At 39.2% G+C, this 27,744-nt stretch overlaps 1 protein-coding gene and 1 long non-coding RNA gene across 5 annotated transcripts in view; one reads left to right on the plus strand and one right to left on the minus strand.

Moving 5' to 3' along the window:
* Positions 1-27,180, minus strand: part of LOC146471519 (uncharacterized) — a 104,778-nt gene extending 77,598 nt beyond the window's left edge. The window contains exon 1 of the long non-coding RNA XR_014866667.1: positions 27,085-27,180. This is a non-coding gene — a long non-coding RNA (uncharacterized LOC146471519). The remainder of the gene's footprint in view (positions 1-27,084) is intronic.
* The window catches only part of LOC146471523 (uncharacterized), a 47,261-nt gene that overhangs the window by 16,367 nt on the left and 3,150 nt on the right, over positions 1-27,744 (plus strand). For 3 of the 4 annotated variants that reach the window (XM_085119988.1, XM_085119990.1, XM_085119989.1), the window contains exons 14-48: positions 17-58; positions 580-721; positions 1,243-1,381; positions 1,928-1,988; positions 2,501-2,721; positions 3,454-3,517; positions 4,382-4,542; positions 5,310-5,373; positions 6,473-6,767; positions 7,083-7,237; positions 7,803-8,001; positions 8,109-8,416; positions 9,313-9,532; positions 10,370-10,470; positions 11,223-11,463; positions 12,359-13,042; positions 13,597-13,828; positions 14,229-14,249; positions 14,770-14,878; positions 15,424-15,561; positions 15,862-15,942; positions 16,602-16,769; positions 17,653-17,814; positions 18,676-18,729; positions 19,428-19,535; positions 20,458-20,531; positions 21,438-21,530; positions 21,868-21,904; positions 22,416-22,516; positions 23,657-23,903; positions 24,634-24,680; positions 25,031-25,064; positions 25,174-25,223; positions 26,138-26,384; positions 27,223-27,294. In XM_085119988.1, the coding sequence (XP_084976114.1) occupies positions 17-58; positions 580-721; positions 1,243-1,381; positions 1,928-1,988; positions 2,501-2,721; positions 3,454-3,517; positions 4,382-4,542; positions 5,310-5,373; positions 6,473-6,767; positions 7,083-7,237; positions 7,803-8,001; positions 8,109-8,416; positions 9,313-9,532; positions 10,370-10,470; positions 11,223-11,463; positions 12,359-13,042; positions 13,597-13,828; positions 14,229-14,249; positions 14,770-14,878; positions 15,424-15,561; positions 15,862-15,942; positions 16,602-16,769; positions 17,653-17,814; positions 18,676-18,729; positions 19,428-19,535; positions 20,458-20,531; positions 21,438-21,530; positions 21,868-21,904; positions 22,416-22,516; positions 23,657-23,903; positions 24,634-24,680; positions 25,031-25,064; positions 25,174-25,223; positions 26,138-26,384; positions 27,223-27,294 (5,172 nt within the window). The remainder of the gene's footprint in view (positions 1-16; positions 59-579; positions 722-1,242; positions 1,382-1,927; positions 1,989-2,500; positions 2,722-3,453; positions 3,518-4,381; positions 4,543-5,309; positions 5,374-6,472; positions 6,768-7,082; positions 7,238-7,802; positions 8,002-8,108; positions 8,417-9,312; positions 9,533-10,369; positions 10,471-11,222; positions 11,464-12,358; positions 13,043-13,596; positions 13,829-14,228; positions 14,250-14,769; positions 14,879-15,423; positions 15,562-15,861; positions 15,943-16,601; positions 16,770-17,652; positions 17,815-18,675; positions 18,730-19,427; positions 19,536-20,457; positions 20,532-21,437; positions 21,531-21,867; positions 21,905-22,415; positions 22,517-23,656; positions 23,904-24,633; positions 24,681-25,030; positions 25,065-25,173; positions 25,224-26,137; positions 26,385-27,222; positions 27,295-27,744) is intronic. The other variant, XM_085119991.1, reaches the window with a different exon arrangement.

Consider the following 27,744-nt stretch of genomic DNA (forward strand, 5'->3'; position numbering starts at 1 on the left):
TTCCTCTTTTGTCTAGGCCATACATCCTGAGATTAGTTCAGAGGTTGCAGATAATGAGGTATGTCTTCCTTCCTTTCAATTCTGGATTTTTACCATGTTGCTTCTTTAATAGTTTAGCAACATTCAGGGATGTTGCTAAGACCTGGGTACCAGCAAATTTCACTGTCTTAAAAAGATTTTATCACCAGCTGAAATTTCAACCAAGTACAAATACATGTACAGTACTTGAGGCTAATTTTATGCTGCATAGTCCAAAAGATCCAGCTGGGTTAATACAGATTGTAATGAGCCAGCTGAGGTTTTTCTTAGCTACATGTACAACCTTGAACATTATTTAATAATGTGGTGCCATTTTGTGATATGCAACATTTCATTTAAAAAAATACAAAGACAGGAATAGAAGACAGGGTGCAACTAATTCAATATTGCATTAAAAATTACTGTTCACATTTTTGTTATGTTTAGATCACTTTAAAATTGACTGTGCAATAAACATTGGTGGCTTCAGTGCAATGTCAGCGTTTACTGCTACAGATGAACCATTATAAAAACCCATTACATCAATGTTGATTATTGCAGGAGGCAGCCTTAGCTCTTGCTAATGCCACACAAGAGAGGCTGGAATTGGAGAACAAACTGATGGTTTTGGAGGCGAAGAAAGAACAGATGGACACCTTGTTAAAAGAGCTGCAGTCTCTCAGAGAAGCACAACTGAAAAAAGGTGTTTACTTATTGTTCCCTATGGTTACTTGTATAATGATCTTATGACTAAAACCTTTCAACTATGCAGAAATCTTACTCACCCTACTTATCAATAGTTGTTGCTAGTTTTGTGGCACTTATGGAACATAAATTATGTGTTGTTCTTGATCACCTTCTTCTACAGGATAATTAAGTATCAGTGTGTGGATGTTTTTCCCCTTGTACTATGGAGGACAACAGCTTAAAGTAAAAAGTTATTTAGACATATTTTCACAGAACTGCAAGTTGAGTTTGACTGGTCTATTGTCATTCACATAAATGTATGGTACTCTTGGGTTATCAATTCAATTCTTTCATAATCCATTAACAGTTGTCAGTAGTAATCAGTTTCTAATAATGCAGTTTTTTGTGCCAAAACTCATCAATTAAAATGCTTAAATTGATAATATTAATTGATTGATAATTGTTAATATACCCTAAACCCATTTCATGGCTACAAGAGTACTTAATATAACTGTTGCCTTGAACAATTCTCTTAAGAATCTTTGGAGGCTGCTGGTGGAACAAGTTCAAGTGTAAATGAGTCTAAACAAGAAGAGGATGAACCACTGGCCACCACTTCACAAAAACTGGATGATGAGCGTATTCTGGAGGCCCTTGAGGTCCATGAAAAACTTCAGTAAGGACAAGATTCTTAATTGATTCTCAGGATAACTGTAATTATTTTAATGGAAACACTCGGTTTACATGACTGTAGTAGCATTTTCCGGGAGAAGCTGCTTTTCAGCAGACGTTTTTTGTCACTTGTTTCAAAACATCCTTGCTATGAAATTCAGGATTATTTTATTTAGCATTATCTTCACAGGGTACAGAGGAGTCAATTATTTGACGGTAATCCCAGCTAAATTCGTTGGTGCAGATTGATCTTGTTGATTAAATAATATTGATACAGCCAAACAAAGTCTCATAAGTTTCTGTTATGCGTTTAGTGAAATTGCTTCCACAAGACGAAAGCTAAGCAATGAGGAATCCAGTAATTTATTTTTGTCTTAAAATTCAATTTGTTACTTTCAAACTGTAGCTTACATGTACATTTAAAATAAGCACTAGAAAAGCTCTTTGAGGAGAGACAATTCCTTGATGAAGTTTTAAACAGGATTAGTGTAATCAGCTTTTGAACAAAGAGCCCCTTTTAAAAAAACCGTGTTCCTTTAATGGTTAACAGAAAGCTTCAAGATGTGAGAGATAGGCTGAAGCAGCTACGAGACTTGATTGGCCACTATCAGGTAATAAAATACCGCATGCATACGTGGAGCTTATGTATTCAAGTAAAAGTATATTGTCTGGTACAGTCAAATCCTGCCTTGTGAATTATAGTCCAGATGTAATTAAGAAAATCAATAAGTGAAATTCTGTGGAGCAAATTAGAATGTGTACAGATTTGAAAAGCAAAGCTTATATTCCTTCTCAATAGTGACTGTAAGTCAAGCCATTGTTTTTGCATCCAGGAGTACAAATTATATTACTTAACATCATTTTTTTTGCTCAATGTCTTTCTGATTTATATTGTTCAAATACATGAGATGTCAAGATAAGACAAAAGTAAAGTGGGTTACTTTAAACTTGGTCATTGGCAATAGATGAAGAAGCCGAAAGAAAGGGTGCTTAGACAATATTTGCTTTGAAACATGGTGGATTTAGTGAAATTGGTTTACTGTAAGACACGTGGTAATTTAATTATTTTAGTTTAGTTTATTTGATTAAGTTATCTTCTAACTTGTATTTGCACATTGTACAGCCTGCAGCAAATGAGGGGGATCACAGACCAGAGAATGTCCCACAACCCCACACTGCAACTCAACAGCTGAGTGCTCCTGTTCAAAGTACTGAGGATCCCGAACCAGAGGAACTGGAGGGTGCAGTAGGTGGAGCTACTGCTGTTAATGAACAAGATATGAGTAGTATTGAGTGGATGTTAAGTGCTGGTGTTGAAGATCCTGACTTGATGACGAAGATAAGGTACAATTAATTTTAGTGTAACATTGTGCCCTTATGATTTAACCCTATCAAAATGTTAGGCAGTGTGACAGGTTGTAGGCAGCTAGGGCAGGGTTTCCTTTCCTGCAAGGGGGTCCAGCTGTGAAGGTTCTGGAAGATACTAGAATTCATTAGGTAACACAGTAATGGTAGCCTCTGACATTTTGGGAGGACTGATTTAACTTTGATGCTTGTTATTCCAATTTGTGATCTTCTTCCAATCATGAGTGTTTTTTTTTTCCCCGGAAATCATTTGTATTTGTAGCATTATAAAGCTAAAGCAATACTGGAGTTACATGTACATTGTGGAACGTGAGCTTTTTAGCCAAACACTACAGATGTATGTACATGTAACAAACGGGTTAGGCATTAAAACAACCAGGGAGGGAAATGACAACCTGAATCACAGACTAAAAAAAAAATGCATCATTTTTCAAAAAAAATGATGGACTGCAACTGAAAAGGCAGGAATGTGTATTGTCTCCAATGTGTGGTGTCCATTTCTCATCCAGTTTCCCTTATGGCTACACATATTTCGGAAAATGCATACTTTTGAAAGTTGCCAGAAAGATTATATCTAAAAGTTCTACCTACTTTGTACTTAATCCTCTTTACTCTCACACCATTTGGAGCATTAGGTCACAATAGTCTACTTAGGGTGACTTTAAATGTTAAAGGTACATTCAAGTTGCTGACCTTTTCTCCTTTCCAAAGACAACTTCAGGAAGCAAGAACAAGGGTAGCTCATCTTTTTAAGCAGACAAATGAAAACGCACAGGTTTGTACAAGCAAGGTTTTTGACTATGCTGTCCATGTAAAGGCCTTAAACAGAGTGCATTCTTCAGTGTGTGGAACAGAGCACCATGTCACATGCAAGTAGCTTTTCTGGGAATTGGCCAAAAACAGCTAACTTCTGCTCAATGTATGTTTGTTGGGACACCAGTACTGCAGTATTGAACCAAACTGTGGGCAATAGTTGGTTTCTTATGCCTATGAAGTGGAATTAGGGACACAGATTTTGACATTTGTTAGGCTTGTAAGGGGTCGGGGAACATCAAATACCCTAACTTAGTTGTAAATTTTACTGCTCACTTGTTACAATCAGGCACTTTTGACTAGCCATTCCCCTGTGGAGTTGTTCTTAGTTTTGCTATGTCTGATATGTTTATTGTTGGAAAGCATGATTAAGAAGTTTTGTTCAATGATAACTTTAGTTTGCATATAGTTATTAAAGATGACAGGCCGAACCCAACTCCAGGTGGTCTCTAAATTTATGTTAGCCTTAAGAATAGAGCTCTCCGAAATACATTTCTGAGAAATTGTCACCTTCTGTTCCAAGCAAACATGATCAGACAGCTTGGTTAGATGGTGTTTTTATTGTAAAGGGAGACTCAAGTTTACTGAATGGAACATTTCACAGTTTTGGTTATGCTTTACATTGTTGGTGCTAAAATGTACAATGTACCTTGGTTGTTTTTTGTTACTCCCATCCTAGAGATGCACGTATTTGAATCTGCAAGCAGTTTGATTATTGTCTTAAATTAGGATATGGCTTCTTTTGTCTGATGTCTTATGTTCTTTCTTTGGAGCAGGACTTAATGCCTATAACGTAGGAGTAACAGATTGATACTTTTCTTTGCAGTTGTCTCCATCAAGAGTAAACAATGAGGCTGTACAAACACAGACCACAGAAGAGGAGTCTGAGGCAGAGTCACAGACAGATACTGATGCAGAGAGTGCTGGCAGTTCAAGTGTCAATGCACTGGCTTGGCAGGATGATCCTGAATTTCAAGCCAAAGTTCGGTGAGTAAAATTTTATGTTTTGGTTTGTAAAACTGTGTTAATTGGGGGTCACATTTGGACAGCAGCACTTTTGAAACTTGCTGTATGTCCCTGTAGGAATTTTGCAAGTTATTGTTGTCGATGTAGTTGTTGATTTGTAACACTGACAACTAATCTGCAGGGCCTAGTTGTTGCAAGCCCAATTGCGACTTATCCTGGGTCAACTGTGAGCAAAACCTATAAGTTGTCATGGTCCAAGTAGATAACCTGGATTCATCACTAATCATGCTTCAAACAACCTGGATGGGTTATTAAGCCATGGCTAAACCTTGTACCATTGTTTTATAACATGATTTGGTGCAGCAATGCCAGAAGGTTTGGCACCCCATTTTCAATGATGTTTGACCAACATTTTTTGTTGTATGAATGTTTGTGCAATGTTAAATGACGTTTAGGTGCATGTGCGACATTGTTATATCAAAAACGTTGGACAACAATGTTTAAACATTGACCTGCAGCTTCAGGCTTGGAGGTTGTTTCTGTTGTAGAAGCAAAGATTTCTTTCATTTGCCTTAACAGTGTTATAGTGCAAATCCAAAATTGTCAAAAGAAGTCGAAATTGAATTATTTGCTGAAAGATATTCAACTTGCTGTACCTGTCTGTTTCTAGTTCCTGTGGTTTGTGGTCTCATTTGTTGGCTGGATACATATAAAAGTTAAATCAAAGTACGGTTTATTGATTTGCTGTAAAATTTGTACTAATAGTTTGAATTGTTTGGTTTTTCTAGGAAACTGAATTCTGCAAAACAGAAACTGAAACAACTACAGGAGCTTGTGAAGAAGATACAACAGGTATGCAAGTTTCATGGTGAAACTTTTAACTCTTCCGAATTGAAATAGTTCACCAATATCAACGTAGTATATATCCTGTGGAGATTTGTAGCAAAATGGGACTAGTACTTGTATTCCTGTCAGCAAGGCTGTGGGCAGTGTTACCTCGTCTGGTATAGAAGGAGGGTACAATGTACAGTGCAGTCATTAGCATCTGGCAACCCACTTTTATGGCAAGCAAATATAGTTAAGATAGCCAGCTGCTTAGAGCTTGAAAGTGACCAAGAGGCAACACGATTAACAGACTTTCTTTTGTTTCTGACCAGCTGCTTACATTGTACTGTGGAGCTTGCTTTTCCAAAGCTTCATGACAGCACTGACGCCTACACACACTTTTGTATACACTATCAGAGGGCGTATGGTAGCACAATGTTAAATGCATACATCCCTCCACTCTTCAGTAGATTTTTTGATGTCTTATTCATTATAACAATATTTCAACCCTTGATTAACCCAGTGCCTTGATTAACCCAGTGCTAGCAAGGAGAGATAATTACTCTCAAGAAGATGGTGTTTTTAGGTGTTGCCATTTGGTCTGTGAAATGCACCGGGAACTTTCTAAAGGCTTACATGCATGTAGTTCATCCACACAGTGTTGTAATAGTAGAGATGTGTATCAGGATGGTAAAGATTGAAGTTATTGCATGACGTTTAGAAGTCACTGGCATAAAGAGGTTTCTTGGCTTAGCACCATGTCATCTTGATGGTTTTAACAATTAGACAGACTATATATAATTCTACATATCAAGAATTTTCCACTTGCGTATCATTTAGTTAAGCATTGCACCAGTGTATATCTAGTTCCCACTTTGTGATCAGTTACCTCTAAATCATCTCAAGCACATTTTTCTCTCTCTCTTTGATTCTCCTACCTAAAGGGCGTTCACACTTTTATGCCAAATAATGCAGTCCTTAGAGAGTGCTGCAATCTCGTTCCAATGCAAACCCAGGCTAGATGACACAATTTAGTGAATTGAATTCAACAAAATTGCGTAAGTGCATTGTGTTCAGAAAATAACAAGTAATGCTTTGGGATTTATTCTGTTTTTCTGTTTCTCAGTTTCCAGACTCATCTGTAGCTCTACCAGCCGAGTTGGCTGAGCTGAGCTTTGATGATGAAGACTTTGATGACCATGGTGATGATGGTGATGATGACAATGAAAGTGATGAGGAAGAGGAGGATGAGGAGGAAAGAAATGAAAGCAACAGGTCTGAGACCTCAGATGACAATGAAGGAGGTGATGTTCAAAATGAAGATGAGGAAGTTACGACGGCTACCGAAGATGAGGAAGCAGGTGGTGATACAGCTGCTTTGAACAGGAACAGAATGCTGGATCTTGAGGGTTGGTTTTTAGGTGAACTAATGTTATTCTATCTCATGAACATGCATGTTTGTGGTCATTGATTTGTTCGTCCACAACTCTTTCTTTTCTCTTTAATGGTCTTGCAGCTCTTGCACTCAAAGGTGAGTCGGCACTTTTCCAAGGCAAGTGAAGATTAATGCTAAGGGCAAAATTAGTTTTTTTCAGTGGACTTGTTTGGAGCCTAAAGTTCAAACATCAAGAGGCTAGGTCTGTGAAACATCAGACACACCAGCCTGGTGTCAGACATTAGGTGACCATGATTACAGCATTTCTTTTGGGGTGAAACACAATGCTTTTTCCCACCAGGGAGTGACCAAGAAGCAGTTTACCAAAGATACCTACGCAAGCAGACTGCAGAGCTTGAGGAGCTGCAACAAGAGCGGCAAAGATTGCTGGAGGTACAACAGGAACTTGCAAGAATTAGTCAACTTCCTGAACCTCGTAATACAGTGGCAACACAGGTTAGTTGAAAAAGATCAAACTCAGTCAACTTTCAGGTTTTACTAGTGAAAAACTGTCACAGCTTAACAGTATCTTTTCGCCATGAACCAAATTTTGAAACAAGATGTCACATTTTAGGCATACTTTTCTGAAACTTTTAGGATACAAATACTCAGAGTTGTTGGTAATCATGTTCGTTGTGGTTGTCGTTTTTCTTTTGTTTGTATTTTTTTGTGGGGGAGGGGGAGGGGGAAAGTGTTTCTGAACTTCCTGCTTCCTCTACAGTTATTCCTGGTTCCCACCCCTTTATTAATGGTATCTTCACTCCACTCTTGTTTCCTGTTGGAAAAAGTGGCCACCTGTTTTTCTATGATTTCTCTTTATCTCTGCTTTCCCACAACTGCAATTTTTAATCTTTGTTCTTGTCTTCTATTCCTCTAAGTAGTACCCCTGTAGTTCTTGCGATCGCACCCCCTGTCCTCCTGTACATTTTTGAAACCCAACTTGTGACTACCTTGTTAACACGACCACCTCATTATTTCAACTGCCCGAACAAAAGCTCAGTGATTTTCTTTTTGGTTTTAGACCGCACAAGCACAGCCTCAAAAGCCAGAATCAGCAGGATCATTATTCAGGAATGATACTTTCACAGTGGGGAGACCCAATGGGTCAAAGCGACCAGTCATCGCTCCTCCTGTCAACAGAGAAATCTCAACTCAAACACCATTTTATGGGACTGATCTAAGAGCTGCAAGATCTGTGGACTCCAGTGAACCTCCAAGAGGTGCTTATTATTAATTTTGTACTAGTTCATTTGTAACAGAAATAAAATTGGTATTCACAATGAATGGATTTCTATGTGAACTGAAATCATCATGGTTGTTATTTCAGCTCGTCCCAGCGCATTGGTGTGGTCGGAACTGAGACGCCAAAGAGAGCTGCATGAAGAGAAGTTGAAGAAACGAAAACAAAAGTTTTTAGAGAAAAGAAAGAAGGCTGGTCTGGATGATTTGTCAGAGGGAGGTACCTACTCAATCAGGAGTGGGAGAAGTGGGGACTTAGATGAAGGGTTTGGCGTGAGTATGATGAGTGCTGACATCACAACAGCTACTTGGGGAGGCTCCACTCAGCCCAGCAGTACACAGAATGATTCAGCAGTGTCAGCTGATGAGTCGGATGAGGAGAATCATGGAGCAGAGGTACAGAGACAGTTCAGAAAGACTCTAATCTAATAATTATTAGACATTGCAGATATACAGCACTGTACAAAAGGCTCTTTGCAGCTAATGGTCACATGGTACAGGATCTGCCATGATGAAGATCAATTTGCACACTGGGGAATCCAAAACAAAGCGACTTTATCCAGTCAAACTTGAATTTTCTTTGTTTTGGAAGTCTCAGTGCATGGCTTACTCTCCAGCATGGTGGATTTTGTACCATGTGAATGTTAGCTGCAAAGGGCCCATTAAGAGTAAAGTTAAGTGAGAACGTACATGTTCTGTGGCATCATTTTCAAGCATTGATTTTTTTCCGTGCAAAAAAAATAGCTCCTTGTAAGTACATCCCATTAGTAAAAGTTGTGCCTTTGTTCTCACATTTGTTTGCTTTCTTAAGTTATATTTTTATATATACAGTACATAATTGTGTTAGCTTAACAAGAGCAATGGTAGTCACTACCCAAAAGTTAGGATACTTAAAGGCTACTAAAACTTTAAATAACAAAGCCTTATTACTTTCAATCTTAAATTTTACAAGTTGTTGTGAAAAGTCCTTGGATCCAGTCAGATTCCCTGAAAAGCACTTTGAGCGAGTTGTTTTAACCTTTAAACAGGAACCCTTGTAGGAGGAACGACTAGCTGTAAAGTTAGATGCTATGCAATTTCAGCGAAGCTTTGCAACAGTAATTGCCCAATCTAGTTAAGTAATTCCCATAGCTGAAGTATCCAATTCTTTTATATTACTGGCCTCTTTATTTACGCAGACTCACAGCAAGTACAAATGGTTGAAAAATGAATTTTGTCCTTGGCTTTTATAGAAATGCTGAAAACTGTGCAAATATTGAAAGTTTTAAATTACTTCTTTTATGTCTGTGCAGATTGCAGTAGAGGTAGAAGATGATTATCCTGATGGAATAGTACAAGCTGAAGAGGAGGAGGAAGAGCGTCTAGAGCCAGAAGCTTTTACTGGTGGAGCTCAGGCAGTGTTCAGAAGCAGGCAACGAGTGCCCCGAATGTCTGCCTTCAGAGGGAGTGTAGACAGTGCCTCGCAACCTAGCAGTGGCAAGAAACGCAAGCTTGATGGTACAACTTCGCCAGGTAATATAATAACTAGCAAGTTTGGGTTGTGATCCCAGCCAGGACTTGCTGTTTTTGTAGTGACTGCTTCTCATTAACATGTCACTGATTTGGGAAAACTGGTTAATTGAATGTTTAGAGGCAAGCATATATACTCCACTGACCAGAAAAAGTGTCTGTATTAACCAGGTGTCTGAGTCTCCATTGAAGGGAGAATGCATGAGTAGGTATAAAGATTGTTTGTAATAACTGTGTCATTAAAAAGGTTTTGGCCACATTACAAAGCTTCACAGCCATAACACTCTTGTTGCTTTGTGAGTAAAATGAATCTACAATAGTCAAGATCACCCGTAACAAATTCACAATAATTTATTATTTATTGTGCGCAAAAAACATGTAAAATATAATCTATTGCACACTACAAGTATGATAAATAGTAACATATACACACAAAAATAATAGATGAGGTTAAAACTTACTGTAAATATAGTAAAGTAACAAGTGGAAATCAGCGCTAAAGTGAAACTAGTTAAAATTTACTATAATTATACAAGAAGAACTTTAAATTATCGTGAATTGTCTACAAAAAAAATTTACTCCAAATGGCGCTTAAACTCACGAAGGTTGTCAAACTCGTGGAGGCTAAGCGGAAGAGAGTTCCAGAATTTGGGGGCAGCGACTGCAAATGGATATACCTTTCAAGGGTATTCAGCCGTAACAGGTGCTATGGGTTACGGCCCTTGATTACAGCTCTGATAACTGTGTATCAGTATTAAATGGGTGTCTGTAAAGTAGAATTAAAGTTGTCACTGTGGTGTATGACAGCCTGTGTTTAATTTTTTTCTGCTCTTTTTACAGGCGGAGCCAGAAAAAGGGATAGAGAAAGGGGACTAACATTTGAAGACTGGCCCAGAACATTTTACTTTGACAGAAATACTAGAGGAAGAATCAGACAAGAGGTAGATGTATGTTGCTTTTTATGAACCGAGAGATCAGTCAGTTCCTAGTTAAACACTAAAAATAACAGGGCATAAAATTCGCAGAGTATTTTACTTGTAATGTTCAAAAACTTTGCTTGCATTTCCATAGTTGTTTATATCTTTCCTTGCTTTTGTATAAATATGCATGGTGTAAACAACAGGAGTGCTAAGCCCTGTTATTTCAGCGTGGCCAGTTTTGGCTAGAAAGTCCTTTTGGTGTTTTAATACTGGGTCGAGGCGCATTGAACAGATGTGGTCATCTCTTGTCAACTAACAGATCTTTTCAAATAGAACATTTCTACAGACACTGGTGGGTTTTCATTGCATAGATAAAGAACTCCAGTGTAATTATTAGTTTCCTCTTATCATCCTTGTGACAGTTTTGTCCTGTATCTACGTACATGTATGTGTGTTTATGTTACATAAAATAATGTAAATTAGTTTTTCTTTCGTTCTCTTTTTCTTTTTGTTAAGTCTCTCTCACAAAAGCAAACATTTAACCATCTTCGTATGGACTAAGCATTAGTTAAACTATTTTTTGACGTTTCTCCGTTACATTACACATCTTCATTCTCTTTTTTGTCAATAATAATTACCGTTCTAATGTATTATTTGGAGATAAGTAAGAGTGATGCTATTGTTCTCCTGAACTCCAGAACAAGAGACCATTTAATTTGAATCAGCTGGATTTGTTCATAAGAAATTCCGTTGCATTGTTTACTTCTTCACAGAACTTCACTCCTGCTGAGCAGCTCATCAAGGAACGTGAACAGGAACAGTTTAGCCTGGAGCGTCAAGCGTGGGAGCAGCATTGCGAGCGTCTGCACCAGGAAGTGTCTAGCCTCACCACCCTGTGTAATGGACTTCTGAGGGACCAACAGATGTTAGTCTCCACTGTGATTGGCAGAAATGTTCCCAGTGGTCCTTCTCCAAGTGGGTTTCCTAACATCCCTGGCACCATGCCTGGTCTTGGTAAGCCATACTTTTATACACGATGGATTTTAAAGCAATAGCTTGTGCCTTGTGGGGTAGTGTTACAACTTAAAAAACTAAAGTAGTGCTAATGGTATAAATTAACTTCTAATAATAAAAGATTAGGGATCTCGATCCCAGGCTCTCTCTTCTTTGCCAAGCTGGTGATGATGTCATCTGCCCCTGCAAAATCTGCGGGAGGTGCCAGATACGCGTCCCAAGATCCATTCATTCAATCAACGTTGTTCCATACAATCTCGACTCCAATCTGTATTAGGAGTGCGTTTTATCTATGTCGAATGCAATAACACTAATACTAATAGTGCGCTGAGTTTATCGAGTATAGTAGGCAATAAAAATGTCATCCTTGTTTCCAGTTGTTTGAGGGGATTCAAGGTTAAAGTCAAGGTTTTTCATTTTGTGCGTTCCTTTTTCACACTGCCCTGTGCTGTTAACATTCTGATGATATATGGTGTTAAAGCTAACTAAGTGATTTACATTGTGAGGTTGTGATGATGTAGTGATTAAGCATTGCTGGATTGCTGGAACCCATTACCCATCAGGCTAAACCGATGGCTTACATTGCCATAGTTACGGCCCAAGTTTCAGATTGCACATACGTTCGCTCCGTGTCACAGTGCATATTACAATGGCACATACACTCCACCCTTCCAACAACCAAGTTAAAGAGACTAGAACAAAAATTACTCAGCACAGGTCTGTTTGCATTTCTTTTAAAAGCGAACAGCGCTCATGCGAATACCAGTCAAGAAGTTACCCGCATATGCAAAAGGTAGAGGAAGAGTACGTGAGTTTTGTTCACGTGAATATTTTCATTACAGTATCAGCGTAAAATGCTTTTTGCTCTTTTTTTTATTGCCCATGTTCATTGTAGGTGGCAACCCGTTTGAGCAGTATCAGCAGCGGCAGCAGGAAGCCTACCAAGGACTCCAAAGCTTCTTTGATCAACAGCGCTACATGCAGCAGCAGTATCAGATACTGCAAAGCCTCAATCAGTGCTATTCACAGCTTCAGCAGCAACATCACGACATGGCCGTCCTGCAGCAGCAGTTCCATCAACTGTTCTCATATAGCCCTTCTCCTGCAGTCAATCAAACTAATGCCTCACCAAACCGGCCTCAAACTGCATCTCCTAACATAACTAACAATGCTTCTCCATTGTTTATGAATCTGCCACCCAGTAGCTCTGCTCATCCTCCATTCTCAGCGCCACAAACAAGCCAGGCTCCTTTCACGTTTGGTTTTCAACCACCTTCGTCTGCACCTGTGTTCAGAACTGCTTGGCATCCATCATACGAAGCATCACCAGCAAATGAACCAAGAGAGAACGCTCAAGCATCTGAGAGCAGAGTAACTCCAACACAGGAATCCTTCAGTGTAAACCCCGACACAGGTGTCCCAAGTCCAAGGGCAACTGCTCAACGTGGGCACCCTGTTGAGCCTGCCCCTCCCCCCACCTCCTCAGGAATGGCGAACTCAGTAAAAGTTGTTCGGGAAGTGGGTTTGTCTCCTGGTAATGTTCGACAGGAACGGAAATACGACCCCAACTCCTACAGAGGTAGGTGTTGCAGTCTTTCTACTCAGATTCATAACCCAGCTACTTAGCTCAGTAGAGGATGATGGCAGATGCAGTTTGTTATATAGTTTTCTTCCAGGTTGAATAACTTCTATCTTAGTTTGATCCATCAGGCTAGGGTTGCAGTCTATAAAATAAATTGTTATTCCACTATTATGTCATTTCACCACATAAGGTCAAGAGAACGCACAAAATATGAGACCGTAATACACTGTAGTGTCCCGGTTTGACCGGTTTACAACAGAGGGAATACGGACAAAGACATTTCACTGGCTTTCTGTGTTGTTTGCCGTCAGTTTACGTCATTCGCACGCGCCGATACTGTTGGACAGATAATGCCGGTTGTATTTCAACACTCTTACCAGAAAAGAGAAGTTAAAATAACAAAAACCTTTTGTAGTGGAATGATGGATCTCTTATTCGATGGTTTTTCATATAACATTTTGCTCATTGCTCGTATTTTTCCTCGCCCCTTCGGGACTCGCGCAACTCGCAAAATATCCGCGCCTATTATATGTAAAACCATTGTTTTCCAGAACTAACAACTACAAGTGCAGTAGCCTCAAAAACGGAGAGCGGCACAGATGTGATTGGTCGGACATTCAACACGCCCCTGAGGGCCTCTGCAGTAGCAAACCTTGCGCAAAAGGACAAATCAACTCAGAAGAGTGCAGGGTTTAACTTAGCACACAAGTTTGTTGCTGAATCAGTAGAGACATCTTCAAGAGCCTCCAGTGTACCAGGAGACGCTCAGGATGTGGCTAGAGGGTGAGTCTCTTTTTGCTTTGTTATTTCTGGGAAAATGGGTGAATGGCAAAGCAGAGACCTCAAGTAATGAGAACGTTTGTCGAGGATGACCCAGTCGGCAATTAGAAGTCTGGGAGGCAATGAAAATGCTTGTTTCTGGGGACTGAAGGTTTGGTTTGTTTGTTTGTTTGTTTGTTTGTTTTTTTTTGTGGGGGGGGGGGGGGGGGATCATGTTATTTTGGTCTGGCCTTTGACACTAGTCCGCTCTTAATAGTTTGTTTTGTAGAAAATTGCTTCAATAAGTCTGCACAAAACTCTTTGAGGACTGAGTTTCTTTTTTAATCCGATAACTGAAATTAACTTCTTTTGTCATTGATATTGCTGAAATAAATTAATTCTTGTACTTGTTGGTTTTTTCTAGCTCTTGGCAAGACGCCGACAGGTAGGTGTTCGTTTTGTAATTGTGAAATGTGTAGAGATTACAATCTGATGTTTCTAATCGATGCCCACGTTTTTCCTTGACTCGGAAATTCATGTTACAGTGCAACTAAACCCCTTTTTTCTTTCGCTTAATGAAAACTCCTCGTTGCCTTGATCACTTGTGCGAAAAATTTTGTTCGTAGCATTTCTCCTTGAATTTTTATGGCCCGTGAAATTTTCAGTGAACCAAAGAACCGCGAATATTTGAAACTTTCGCGGGCCATAAAAATTCAAAGAAAATTGCTTCGAACGATATCTTTTCGCAGAAGTAATCAGGACAATTAGGAGTTTACATTTAGCGAAAGTTGGAGTTGCACTTAAAAGCATTGGCCTTTCATAAGAGAAATCGTTTTCGTGCTTTTAAAAGCTCTTTCTAATAACACGGACCTTTTTCAAGCTAAAATCCATTTTCCAACCCTTAGTCCGAACTTTGCTTGCTTTTCGTTAGCGTCGCTAATAATTCCCTTTTCCTACATTTACAGGGCCTCAGAAGCCGGAAGTGAATTTTCACTTTTTGAAGCACTTAGAGACTCGATATATTCGGAGGTTGCAACCCTCATTTCTTTGAACGAGTCCCGGCCTCATTTTCTGGTAGGAAACTGTTATTGGTATTGTGTAATTATTTCCTTGATTTCAGATTATTTTCTGGCATCGCATTTTTTTTTCTGTGAGTAGCAAGGCGAAACAGAAAGAAACTTCGCCTGCTTCCAATATTTAAAGAAACAGGCAAAAAAGCTCATTTTTTAATTTTTTCCCTATAGAATCAACTTTCTGAAAACAAGTAATTACAACAACGAAACTGTACCCTTTTAACATAGCGAACGTAAATCGTAAGATATAACGGGATGAGAGGAAGTGCTTGAGAGCAGCTGCAGTGTAAAGTCCGTTTTGCCCGCAAAACAGAACGAAGTATTTTTTCAAATTCAGAAAAAAACTAAGAGTCCACTTTTTCGAACTGTCTCAGCGAGAAAAATGCGCCTTACGCCATACGCTGGACGCCCCACAATGCATTGCAATTCAAGATGGCCGCCAGTTTGCCAAAAAGGTCCGTTGAAACGTCTAGCAAATGCTTCTTTTCTTAAAATAAGTGAATGGTTTGAACAGTCACTTTATGCACATGTGGCTCTTTTTCGCAGCTCGAGTTGTTCAGAGAACTGCAGCTGTTGACTTCAGACTACTTGAGGCAGCGTGCTTTATACGCCTTGCAAGACCTGGTGACAAGATTTTTAACTGAAGATTCAGTAGGAACAGAAGGGGGAGCTCTACAGCAGGCAGTAAGCAAAATTGAAAAAGACTGATTTTCAAATTGAGTATTGTATTGGAAATTCCTTGTTGTGAAACCTGTAATTAATCATTTTGTGATTTTGTGTAAAAAAAGTTTCCATGAATTCCATCCCTACGACGATTTTGTTTGTTTGTTTATTGCGTTTTTCAGTCTGAGTGTTCATTCCACTCTTAGAAATCTTTGAACGTCTTTGAATTTTGTTCTGATGTTTCCTAGCACTGGAAAATCTGGCGAAATTAAGTGTTATGGAGGAGAACGTTAATTGATTTGTTTATTTCCTTTGCCTTAGCGATTCCAGGAGTGGTTGGGTTCGAATTCAGAATTAACTCCAAGTGAAACGGTGGAGACATTTGAAGATGACGAGTCAGAGGTGGGCAGTTTATCATGTCACACTGGAGCTTTTCCCCCAGTACCGTTTCCACGTGCTATCGTATATTTTCTCTATCATGACATGAAAGTAAAGGAAAGTGTTCTTGGAAATCTCTTGGACTCATTAGAAGATTTGCCAAAAAAAAGAGAAACAGCTGTTAATCGTGTGTTCTTACGATGACAGCACAGTGCAGGAAAATATTTGTTCTCGGAAAACTCTTGGACTTGCTAAAAAAAAAAAACAAGGGGGGAGTTGTTTGATCATTTGCAGTTACCATATGACAGCACAGTGAGGGAAATTAGTCGTTCTTAGAAATATCTTGGATTCATTGGAAGATTAGCTGGAAAAAAAATGGCAATTGTATCTCGCCAGTCTTTTATTGTGACAGCAAAGTAAAGTAAGAAATTTGTTCTTCGAAAACTCTTGGATTCATTGGAAGATTTGCGAAAGGAATGGCACTTGGTCGTCAACTGTAAGACTGATTCCAAAGTACATATAAGCAGTTAGCGTGGACGTAAAGGAAGTACAAACTTAAATCTGCCTGAACTTGTTTAGTATGTCTTTCTAGTGCTGAGACCAGCGAATTGATGTAGTTGCGAGTGGGTGCAAAATTCAATGAAAGTCATCATCTTTTAATTATTTCTACCTTTGTGTAACAGACGAGGGAAGGTGCAGTTGCGATACCCGAAACTGTGACAGAAGGAATCTATGACTACGCAGAAAATGTAGAATCTGGCAGCACCCTCTCCACCCCTACATCAAGCCACACAGGGGAGGCACCATTTGCCTCCGAAGGACTGGGGGATACTGTTATTCACCTAGACAAGGTAGGTTTGATTTTGTAGTGTGGAGTCTTTACTCGAAAACTGCAAGAACGCAAACATTGTATCGAGCCTTTCTATCCTGTTATGCTAGTTTGGTTTTCAAGGTTACCCATTATTAGCAAGATTAAGCATCAATCAATAATGATCACGTAATCACGATTTCTCCGTGATTGTCCACGTTTGCTGTCTTGTGTGTTATTGTACGTTAAATGACTAGTTAAAATCAATGTCAGCTTTTATTTATTTATTTTATTAATAACTCTTGGCAAAATTCAAGGCAAAAGTCCACGAAATTTTCTGATAATTAGGATCACATTTCTTTAAAGCCCTTTCACAACAATGATTTCCATTGCTTTCTCTTCATTGATTATTAATGAAGTAAAGGACTCTATTATTGTAAATATGGCGTGTCAGTGAAGTGGGTGCTTTATCTTTCTTTCTTCTTTTTTTTTTTTTTATTCGTCTATTTTTTATTTCGTTTGTTTGTTTTTTAAAACAAACGCTCGTGTGTGTTTCGGTCCTACACTAAGGACGTTAAATTTCAAAGTTATATTTATGTCATCAACATCATCATCATCCTTTACTTATACACAAGTCGTATAATTACATCAGATTATCTTCCTAAGAGCCGTGTGATAAAACTACACTAAACTCAGACTAAACAACACTGTCTAATTATAAAAAGCATAAACTGTAACAAACAACTCTGCTTATCACTCACTCAATAAGAGTGTAATACCTTTCAGGGATTAATGACATCAAGATTCAGAAACCGCACTCTTTAGGAACGCATCTGAGTAAACTAAAAGATGCTCATCGAAGCATCGTAAACGCTCGCTTAATTGTGGTAACATCACAACCGAGTTATAAATGACTTCCTCCACAGGCCCTGAGCAGGATGCGCGAGTATGAAAGGCTTCGAACTGAAGGGAAACTGAGTGAATTAGTAACCAGTTCATTCGCTGCAAAGGATAAACACATCAAAGATGACGTCACTACAAGCTCAGCTGGTGACGTGGGAAGTGAATCATCCATCTCAGATGTGCAGGTTAGTACATGGTTATATTACTTGTTCATAAATCGGGCTCGGGAAATGTATAGTTGATAAGGTAATTTGCGTCAGAGCCAATCCATCTGTGACTCACTCAGACGAAGGGCTAACGCTCGAAACATCATCTCTGGAATCTCTTTACGGTGGGCATATTACCGTATCAACTCGGTTGATGAAACCAACTCTTTCGTTTCCACTATCCCACCGTCGCAACACCTCAGTTTTCTGAGAAACTAACGGTAACCCCCTATCTTTCGGGCAATGCAGTTGTACCGGCATTAAAATGAAATGCACTGGTTAATATGAAACTAAAGAAAAGTCCGACAGCGACAACACTGTAAAATTGCCAAGCTAACGACTCCCTTTCTCCGAAAATGGCAAACCCACCCCCGTTAAAGTAGCAATAAATATGCAATAAATATGACTGCTGCCAGTAAAACCCAAACCTGCTGCTAGTAAAACCCAAACCTGCCGACCCTCTGGAGTAAGCGATCCCCGAGAGTAACAATTTAAACCCCCCCCCCCCCCCAAAAAAAAAACCCGGACATCTTCGTCTAGGCCGTACCGTGCATTGTAAATTATTGTTTCCCTTGTAGTAAACTGCGTGGGTAACGACTGATCTCTTTGATTTTTATACGTTTAAAATTGACGTTGTGATATACCATTGTACAAGAAACTGCGATGCGTTTGCTTTCATAATTGAGTTTATGAAGATAGATTGGCTCATATACCCCACACGGTAAAGGCTCCTGTAAGAAGGCTGCTAAATTAGTCGAAAATAACGAGGGTCCCAACGTTACATTCGTAACGGTACGGTACTAACCTCCTGTCGGTCCTTTTGTTTACTTTTGTTTACAGTACCCCAGGATCGACACTCAAGCCCTGGACCACCTAATCAAATCAATCATGTCGGTGAGTACCGGAAAGTATTTTCCCATCGTTTAAGCATGTAACACCTACTATGTGGTTCTAGCCTAGTACTGATTTTGTTGCTAGTTGCTGTGGTAAGTCCTGATGCTTAAGCCTTCATGTAACCAAACATTTAATCAGTCAATTTTTATCGGAAGCAACGGCCACATTTGACGGACTTGAAGCGCTGATAGGAAAACTGTCACTGCCTGCTTTGTTTCTTGGTCATTCAAGTTGCTGTGCATCGTGACATTGTACTAGAGTACATCCATTATTTTTGGGCTGAAGACCAACTGTGGTTCTGTTTCCTTTCGTAGTTAATGAGAAATTTGTTTAGTTTCTCCTTTAAGATGATTTCCAGTAATTCACAGCAACAAGTACAATACCTAACACTTGTGAGACGTAAAAGTCCTTTGCTGAAGTGAAAATCGTGGAAATGTGCCTTAACGTGGGAAATACTTACCACCGGGTAAAACACGACAATAGTTTACTTTGTAATGTCGCACTCGTTATCTGGGAAATGTTTTGTTTTCCGACTTTTTGGCCCAAGCATTTGCTTTTCCTTTTAACTGACATTGTCCTTCCGACTATCCATGAAAGTACGTGTTGTGCATGTATTCTTTTTTTTTTTCATGTAGTAGGTAAGTGGTTTCTATAGATTACCATGAAAATATTCTTGAAAATGTTTGTGAATTCTCCAGGAAGTGATTCCTTATCTGAATGAGCACATGGAGGATAACTGCAACTCTGAACTGCTAGGTTATATCAGGAACCTCGTGTTAACGAGGATTCAAGTCAATGAAGAACAGGTACAATAAACAAATCGACGGCAGTTTTCTATAGTCTATACTTTTATAGACCAAAAAATGACGTCATAAAATGTTGAAAAATCAAGAGCGGCGAGTGGCTTCACTGCCAACTTTTGAACATTTAATGGCGTCATTTTATTGTCTATAACTGTAGACCATAGAAATTGCCGATATGAACGAACTTTGAGAAAGCGTGTGCGCGTTACATCTGACGTCGTTTTTATTGTCGGCACTCTTTTAGACAATGGCTACGAGCCAATCTGCGCGCGCGAATTTTGACAGTCATTTTAAAATATTGATCGCATGTACACTCGTGATTAGCAAAAAAATCCAGTTGCCCATTTTGCAGTTGTGTGCTCAGTGCCATGGTTGTGAGGCTGGAGTTGACCCTGCTGTGTTTCAAACCTTTCTCTTTTTCGTACGTTAATATTGGCTTGTTAGCGCGAGCAGAATGATTTGAATATGAAAACCAGGAAGGTTTGAATCAAAACAAAGGCACTTGCAACCATTACCTCACTTCCACGCATTGGCTAGTACACTGAACAAACAACTGTAAAATGGCCTTTATGTAATGAAAAGGGATGTGGTATTCAGTTTTCCTTCTATCTGTGCTGAAAAAGGCTTCTTGTTTTGTTTTGTCGTCGTCCCCCCCCCCCCCCCTCCCCTTTTTAAGCCTATTGCTTGTAACTTGTTACTGTGATGGTAACTTGCACCCTTCTACCCTTTGTAGCAATCGTTTCCGTAAGATTTGTTCTGTATCAAAAGCGGTTTGCTCCTTTTGGACGTAAGAAGTGGGACGAACAAACAATTGCGCCCCACACTTCCAAATCTCGCTCCACAATTGAGTTGAGAAGGCTTGGTACGCTAACTAATGTTTGTCGTCAAGTCATAGTCTAACTAATTCTTCTGTCTTTTTCAAAAGGAGTTTGGCAGATTCTTTCATAAACAGCTAGCTTCCATTCTTCAGGATTCGCTCGCCAGATTTAAAGATAGAAAGTAAGTTTTGTGTCCTTCTTTCATTCTTTGCTGAAATTATTTTTAGAACAGTATTCTACCAACAGTAACAACTTACTTAACGCCTTTAATATTCCTACAATAATATTTATAGCATTCAAGGAAGTAGATTGTGAGAGTGATCGAATTGAGAAGGAATTAATCATCATCATAATCATCATCATCATCATCATCATCATCATCATCATCATCATCATCATCATCATCACATTTTTTATTTAAGGACGGTGCCTACTAATAGCGAAGTATTTTTGCACGGTTTATCACTATGAGGGAAAAGCAGATCTTGGTAGCGGTTATTGAAACCCAAAAAGAAAATTGGGGGTAACCACGCATTTTTTAGAGATAACTAAGCAACAATTATTCAAAAAAGCAGCAAAATACAAAGCAATGTATGGCACTTTTTTCCAAATTGAAGCTTTATTATCTCTGAAAAATGCATGGTTACCCCCAATTTTCTTTTTGGATACCAAAATCACTTGTTAAGTTCTGCTTTCTCCGCATAATTTTAAAGCGCGCAAAAATATCCCTGTAATAGAAAGCACCACCCATAGGAAACCCGAGTATCTCCAGATGCGCAGAACGTATGCGCAGTAACAATAGTAGGCACCGTCCTTAAACACGATGTCATATCATTAAAAAACAAGTGGTCTTCCTATGAGCGTTGTGAAAAAAAAAGGAAAACTACGTGAAACACATTACTGAAACTATACTAATTATACACTTAGTATAAACTATAACAAAGTACTCTGTCATGTTTCGTAAAGTTGTAAGAAATGAATTCTATGAAAAAAAAAAAAAAAAAAAAACTCGTGATCATTCAAAGCGGTATGCTTTGGCTCGGTGAAGATCAGCAAAAAACAACCTGTCCTAATATTTTATCACCAGGATGAAAGACTGCGGTGAGGATATGCTGGTAGACATGTCGGAAATTCTCTTCAATGAGCTGGCGTTTTTTAGACTCATGCAGGACTTGGACGGGTAACAGTTTTATTTGCTACAATTAAAATTGATTAATTAATTATAAGTTTGAAGTAATTAAAATTAATTAATTTGTCTTGTTTCAGTTGTTAAACCATTTATCGACAACATGTTGTTACTTGTTAGTGAAACATCAAGGCGCCAGATCTGCGTATTTAATTTATTTCAGGTCTTTGTAGGTCCTTTTTAAAAGCATTCTTGCCAGAACAACAAAAAAGAAAAAAAAGACAAAGAAAAGAAAAAGAAAGAAAGACAGACCTTACGGAAAGTGTAAGAAAACAGTTAAGATGATTTTGATGTTGTTTTGTAAATGTCCTCGTTCGTTTATTTAATTTAGAACTCGTGGAGCAAGTCAGAGACCAACATGGCGTCAGGTTAGTTTTATTTCTCATCTGTCCTAAATATACCCTGGATGTAGTTTTAGTGGTTTTCATCTCCCTTTCTATCAAAAGGGCATGGAAAATCGCGAGTTGTCTGTGTTTCTCTATGGTAGCCAAGCAATTAGATAAGGGGGTTTTGTTTCTAAAGAAGTTGCGGTGCTGCGTTGGTGGGGAGTACAAAGAAATGTTTGATTTATCAACAGAGTTGATAACTAAAGGTAAATTGGCCACTGTAAAGAGATTCGAGTGGTGGCGTTTAGAGCGTTAGCCCTTCGTCAGAGCGAATCGGAGCTAACGCTCAAAACGTCAGCACTCGAATCTCTTTTCGGTGGCCAATTTACCTTTAGTTATCAACTCGACTCTGTTGATTAATCAAACATTAAGTCAAGCAATTAGACTGTAGTCGCTTCTGAAGAATAACCACTAGATTGTTGGTCTTGTCGTAAATGCGTAGGACTTAGTTGGAGCTTTGGGTTTTATATGTTTTGTTGTTGTTACTTCTCAGGCATTTGATTCTACCAGCACTGACACTGGAACAGGACAAGACGGAGATAAAGAGGATGGCGACGAGACGGAAGAAAAAGATGACCAGCCAAGAGAAGACAGGTAAACTCGGGTTCAGTGGTACTGAATGCGTCTTAATACATTTAAAAGAACATTACTCCCTTAAACGCACTCCCTTAAACGCGATTCTTAATCCCTCTTTTAAGAATCGCGTTTACGGCAAACGGCAAACGTAAAATTCGCGTTTATGTTTTCTTGAAATAAAGAGTACAATGATGGGAACAGTGCAAATTAATAGGCCCTTTCCGAGTTGCCGTAAACCTCATTATGAAAGCGAGGCTAAGTGCAAAGTTTTTATTATGAAAATTAGGTTTCATTCATATACAAACAAAAATAATTTTCATAAGAAAGGCTTTGCAGTTAGCCTCGCTTTCATACTGAGGTTTACGGCAACTCAGAAATGGCCTATTCTGACCTTTGATGCTAACTACTCAAGCAAGCGGTAAATATGGGATTAACATGGTCACGTGGTCATATGTTACGTTTGCCGTAAACGTCATTCTTAACCTCTCTATTGCGTCGCGGTGGCGTTGGTTTAGTGCACCCCTTGAGCCATTTATCATTTTTTTTGAGAACGTTAAACCAACAAACATAAATTGTGCTGATGAGTTGTCGATGAAAGAAAATATTTTTGGCTTAATCTTGTCTTTCGTCTGCAAGTAGATTGTGAGACATGTTATTGTTGCTAATCTGAGTAATTATCTTCCGTTTCTAGTAATTGTTAGCTCAAGAAGTTGAAACTGGAACTCCTCAGCAAAGCCACAATTGCATTCGTGAACAAAAAAAAAATGCGAGCGAGCGCAAGCTTTCGTCAGCTTACACGCTTGGGCAAATAGTGAACACTTAACCCTTTAAGCCCTAACAGTGATCACCATCAAATTTCTCCTCGTAATGTCAATGCTTAATCAACTCCTGAGGTGTTGAGAATTAAGGATATGATGACCCAAGGTGAATTTTCTTGATATTTTAATAACTTCTCCCCAGCTTTTTTTATGATAAAATTGTGGGGTCAAGATAGGAGAATTTGTTCTTTGATATTAAGGGTTAAAGGCTTAATTGACCAATCAGAGCGCGTGCTTTATAAAGTTGATTGGAAAAGTAGAGATGATGTCCTCTTGTGAAAACGTTTATCGGTATACTGATGCTAGCAGTCAATTAATCATTGCTTTGTTTTAATTCCAGTGCCGTAGAGGAAGAAGGTGTTGGGACTGCTGATGAACGTGAAGAAGCAGAGGGCGAAGAGGAGGACGAGGAAGAAGAAGAAGGCAGCGAGGAGGAGACTTCTTCATCGGAGGAGTCAGGGGCTGAAGATGAGGGTGCTGATGATGAAGGACCAGAAGATGAAGAAGACGAATTGGATGAGGGTGATGCTGCCGCCATGCCGATCACTAAGGAGCAACAAGAGGCTGAAGAGGAGGAACTTGGAAAGGTTTGTTCGCTTTTCTTGGACTTATTTCAAAACCGAGAATAAGGCGCCCATGTAAAATGTCTGGATACTTGTACCTGCTCTCTGCTAGATTGCAAATCTCAAAGGTCTCTTCTCGTCAGCCTACCAGTCCAAATTTACCTCGATTGACTGTGGTTAAGTATAATTTAGCGACGTTTATTTGAATAAATACGCGGTCTTTTGTATTGTTTATTTAAGCCTGGAATTTCAAATTTCGTTTCTGCACCATGCGGCATTTCTGATGAGCCTGCGTGAACGTGTTTTCTTTGTCCGTTTTAGGTGTGTTCACCCTCAAGTACAGCTCCTTGTGTTACTACGCATATGTTCGATAGTCCCAGAAACTCGGGTTTCCTATGGGTGTCGGCTACTGATACAAGGATATTTTTGCACGGTTTATGTGCAGGAAAAGTACATCTTAGCAATGGTTATTGGTATCCAAAAAGGAAATTGGGAGTAAGCATGCATTTTTCAGCGGTAATTGAGATTCAATTTGGAAAAAAAAAAACGCCTACATTGCTTTGTATTTTACAGCTTTTTAGATTTTATTCTATTGTTGCTAATTATCTCTAAAAATTCACCCCTAACCTCAATGTTCTTTTTAGATTCCAGTAGCCCATACTAAGAACTACTTTTCCTGCATAGTTATAAACTGCTCAAGATTACTTCTGTATTAGTAGGCACCGTCCTTAGTTGTTTTGCTTTTCACTGTTAGGCACGAGATGACGTAATGGCCAATCAGTTTGAAGACAGATCTGCAAGGTAACAATCTTTTGACACGGATAATCCGGGATCATGTACTTTGAATCCTTATTGTTGCAGCTGGGGTGTTAATATTAGGTACAGTTATTTCTGACGAGATGAGGAGCTGTTCCATATTTATTTACTTACTTGCTTGCTTGCTTGCTTGCTTGCTTACTTACTTATTTATTTAATTTTATGAAGCAAATTCCTTCATAAAGGGTTGAATTATTGTATGATATATTCAACGGACAACTCGATAGCTAGTCGGTTCTCGTGTAACGCAGCCAACATCGTCCGTGATAAAACTAACTTGTGCTTAAATGTTTACTGTACTTAAGGCAAGTCGTTCATTTTTTTCCCTTATGCAGTTTACAAGACAGCAGTATTGTGGACTCCCCACAGGTAAAGTGTTATTATTGTTTTTTGTTTTGTTTTCATTTTGTCTACTTGATTTCATTTTTTCAACGTTTTCGTCAGTCTGAATAATGTACGTTTCTTTCATTCTTTTCAGAACTGTGTAAAGTTGGAGTTGTCAGCGAGTGAATCGAAGCCTTTTTCAAGGTAAATTAATGGCCACTCTCAAGCGTTAATTGTATTTGTCTTGTTTGTGACGATTTATCAACAACCCGGCTCAGTCTTACTGTTTCATTAATGGTGGCTGTATCAGAATTAACTCTGCAGTGTATGTTTAAGTGCTAAAGTGAACCCATGAATAGACCCTTCTCCAAAATGGCGGCCGAAAATTCAAATAAGTTAAAATTAAAAACGTATACCAGCACTAGAAAGAGCACTTTTACTTTAGTAATCCTGCAAAGTTTCAGCATATCAGGTGTAATATCAGCTGAGAACATGTAAGTTGAAAAATAAAAAATTTACAGACGTTTGTCTGACTGGGGGTATGACGTATACCACTAGTCATACTAACGTCTGTAAATTTGTCAAATTTCATCTTACATTTCCTGAGCTGATATAACACCTGATATGCTGAAATTTTGCAAGGTTACTAAAGTAAAGGTGCTCTTTCCAGTGCTGGTTTCAATTTTTCATTCAGTTCAATTTTAACTCATTCAAATCTGTTGCCGTTATTTTGGAGAAGGGTCTATTTCCCACTGAGCATTAGCCCAAGCAAGGAAATAGGAGGTCGTACGAGGCAACGAAAAAAATCAGCGACCACGACGGGAATCGAACCCACGACTTCCAGATTTTATCGTGGGTTGCTGTTCCGGCTGAGCTACGAAGCCAGACGGGAGCAAGTCGTGAGTGATTGTGGTGGTTATTGCGTCAATGTTCGCTAGCACTAAGGACACAAATGATGGATCAGAGAATTACCTCTATAGTGTATGTTAAAGTACTAAAGTGAACCCATGGATTTCCCACTTAGCGTTAACCATTCGTTGGTGCCGTACTGTTTCATTAAGTTGTTTTGTTCTCGCGTGCTTTCTTCGTGTAGTACACCTTTTGTCGTTGCCTTGTAGTTTTGGAAGTGGGGAAGAAGACGGTGAGGAGTCGTTTGACGACTCTGACGCGAGGAGGAAGCTAGAGGAATACAAAGGCAGCACTGCAGCGTCCGCTTCCGCCAACAGAGATCAAGGAAACAATAGAGACGGACCGAGTGACAGTGATGAGAACGGAGCTCCCCAGGATGAACAGGACCAAGCTGTGGAGGCTGCAGCTGAAGCGGCTGCTGCAGCAGGAGTAACACCTTACGTGCAAAACGGAGAAGTGAGTAGGATTGAAATCGTGTTTCTCCTCACGGTATTGGTACATTGTTGAGGAGGCTGGTGGGGAGAAAGTGGAAAATTTCCGACTAGGCAGAGTAATGGTGGTACAGTTTTTGTGGGTTACTGTTTTCAGGAATTCTGTTTACATTGCTGATGTTTTCAACCCGCGATCGCGTTAAACCTAACTTGGGGGGATCGTATTCTGAAAATCGAGAAAAATTATTATATGTCGATAGTTCCCTTTGCTGGAACGATTTGGTTAGCCTCAAGAATCCTCAGAAAACTTATAATTTCATCCGCATGCAGCGAACGTGGAATGTCAATTCAAACAAGTACAGTTGAAGTCTAATCCAATTTCGTACACAGTCCCAGAGTCTCTCCTGGCGACCAACCGCTCCCTAAAGAACCTGAGGACTCTGTGTACGAGATTTGGTTAGACTCACCTACAGTTCTAGTGTTTGAATTGTCATTCCCCGTTATTGCATGCGGGTGAAATTATGATACGTTTTCTGTCTACTACTTGTTTGATATTGAGCTGAGGCGTTTAAGTAATTACTTTGGGGTTTAAAAGAAGAGTTGTTTCCTCTTCTTCGCTTACGTTATATTCAGTGTCTAATCTTCTTACGCAATGGTCTATATCTTGGTAAATTCACACCATACTGCACCCTTCAAAAGCTCTATTTTCACTGGACCCTTAAAACCTGCAGCTGCATTGTTTTTTTAGGGCTGGGAGCATTGTTCTGTTGTTCGTTCTTTTGTCCTCTCGACCAACCATGTAAGACATTGCAAACGGTGCAGGTCGCTCCTAAATTCATGGGTGTTTTTCTATGTGTTGTTAGATCTCTAACGGTCAAGATGATAGCGAAGTTACCCTGGATGATCTACCCACTAAACTCACTGGATTGACGGAGGTAAGCCAGGAAATGTCTCAAGGCGGTTACAGAGAATTTGAAAACAGGGTCGCGACAACCTGGGTTCGCTGAGATCCGTGGAAAACTGAAGTAGGCACTATGAAGAAATGTAGATCAAGTAACGAAATTAAACAAAAGTTCGGATTTGATGGATAGAGGATTAAGATGTAAAACGACAAACGTTTATAAATAATAAAGTCAGAGACGAAAAGGGCGCCCTAAAATTGGCTATCGTTCCTTGAGTCAATACCAAAATTGTCTACGGATGATAACGGAAAGGGTGTGACTGACAATAAAAGGATATTTATTATAAAAACGCCCCTATGGGCTTTTATTACGACCGTGGTGAAATTTAAATGATTGCTGATGACTGTTAAATAGACTATAAATAAACTATTATAGAGACATGAAAATGACATTTTGTTAGTATAATTCGTTTCTATATTTTTC

The sequence above is a fragment of the Pavona decussata genome, unplaced genomic scaffold (genome assembly GCF_977016875.1).
Source record: "Pavona decussata unplaced genomic scaffold, jaPavDecu1.1 SCAFFOLD_102, whole genome shotgun sequence".
Taxonomy (NCBI): Eukaryota; Metazoa; Cnidaria; class Anthozoa; order Scleractinia; family Agariciidae; genus Pavona; species Pavona decussata.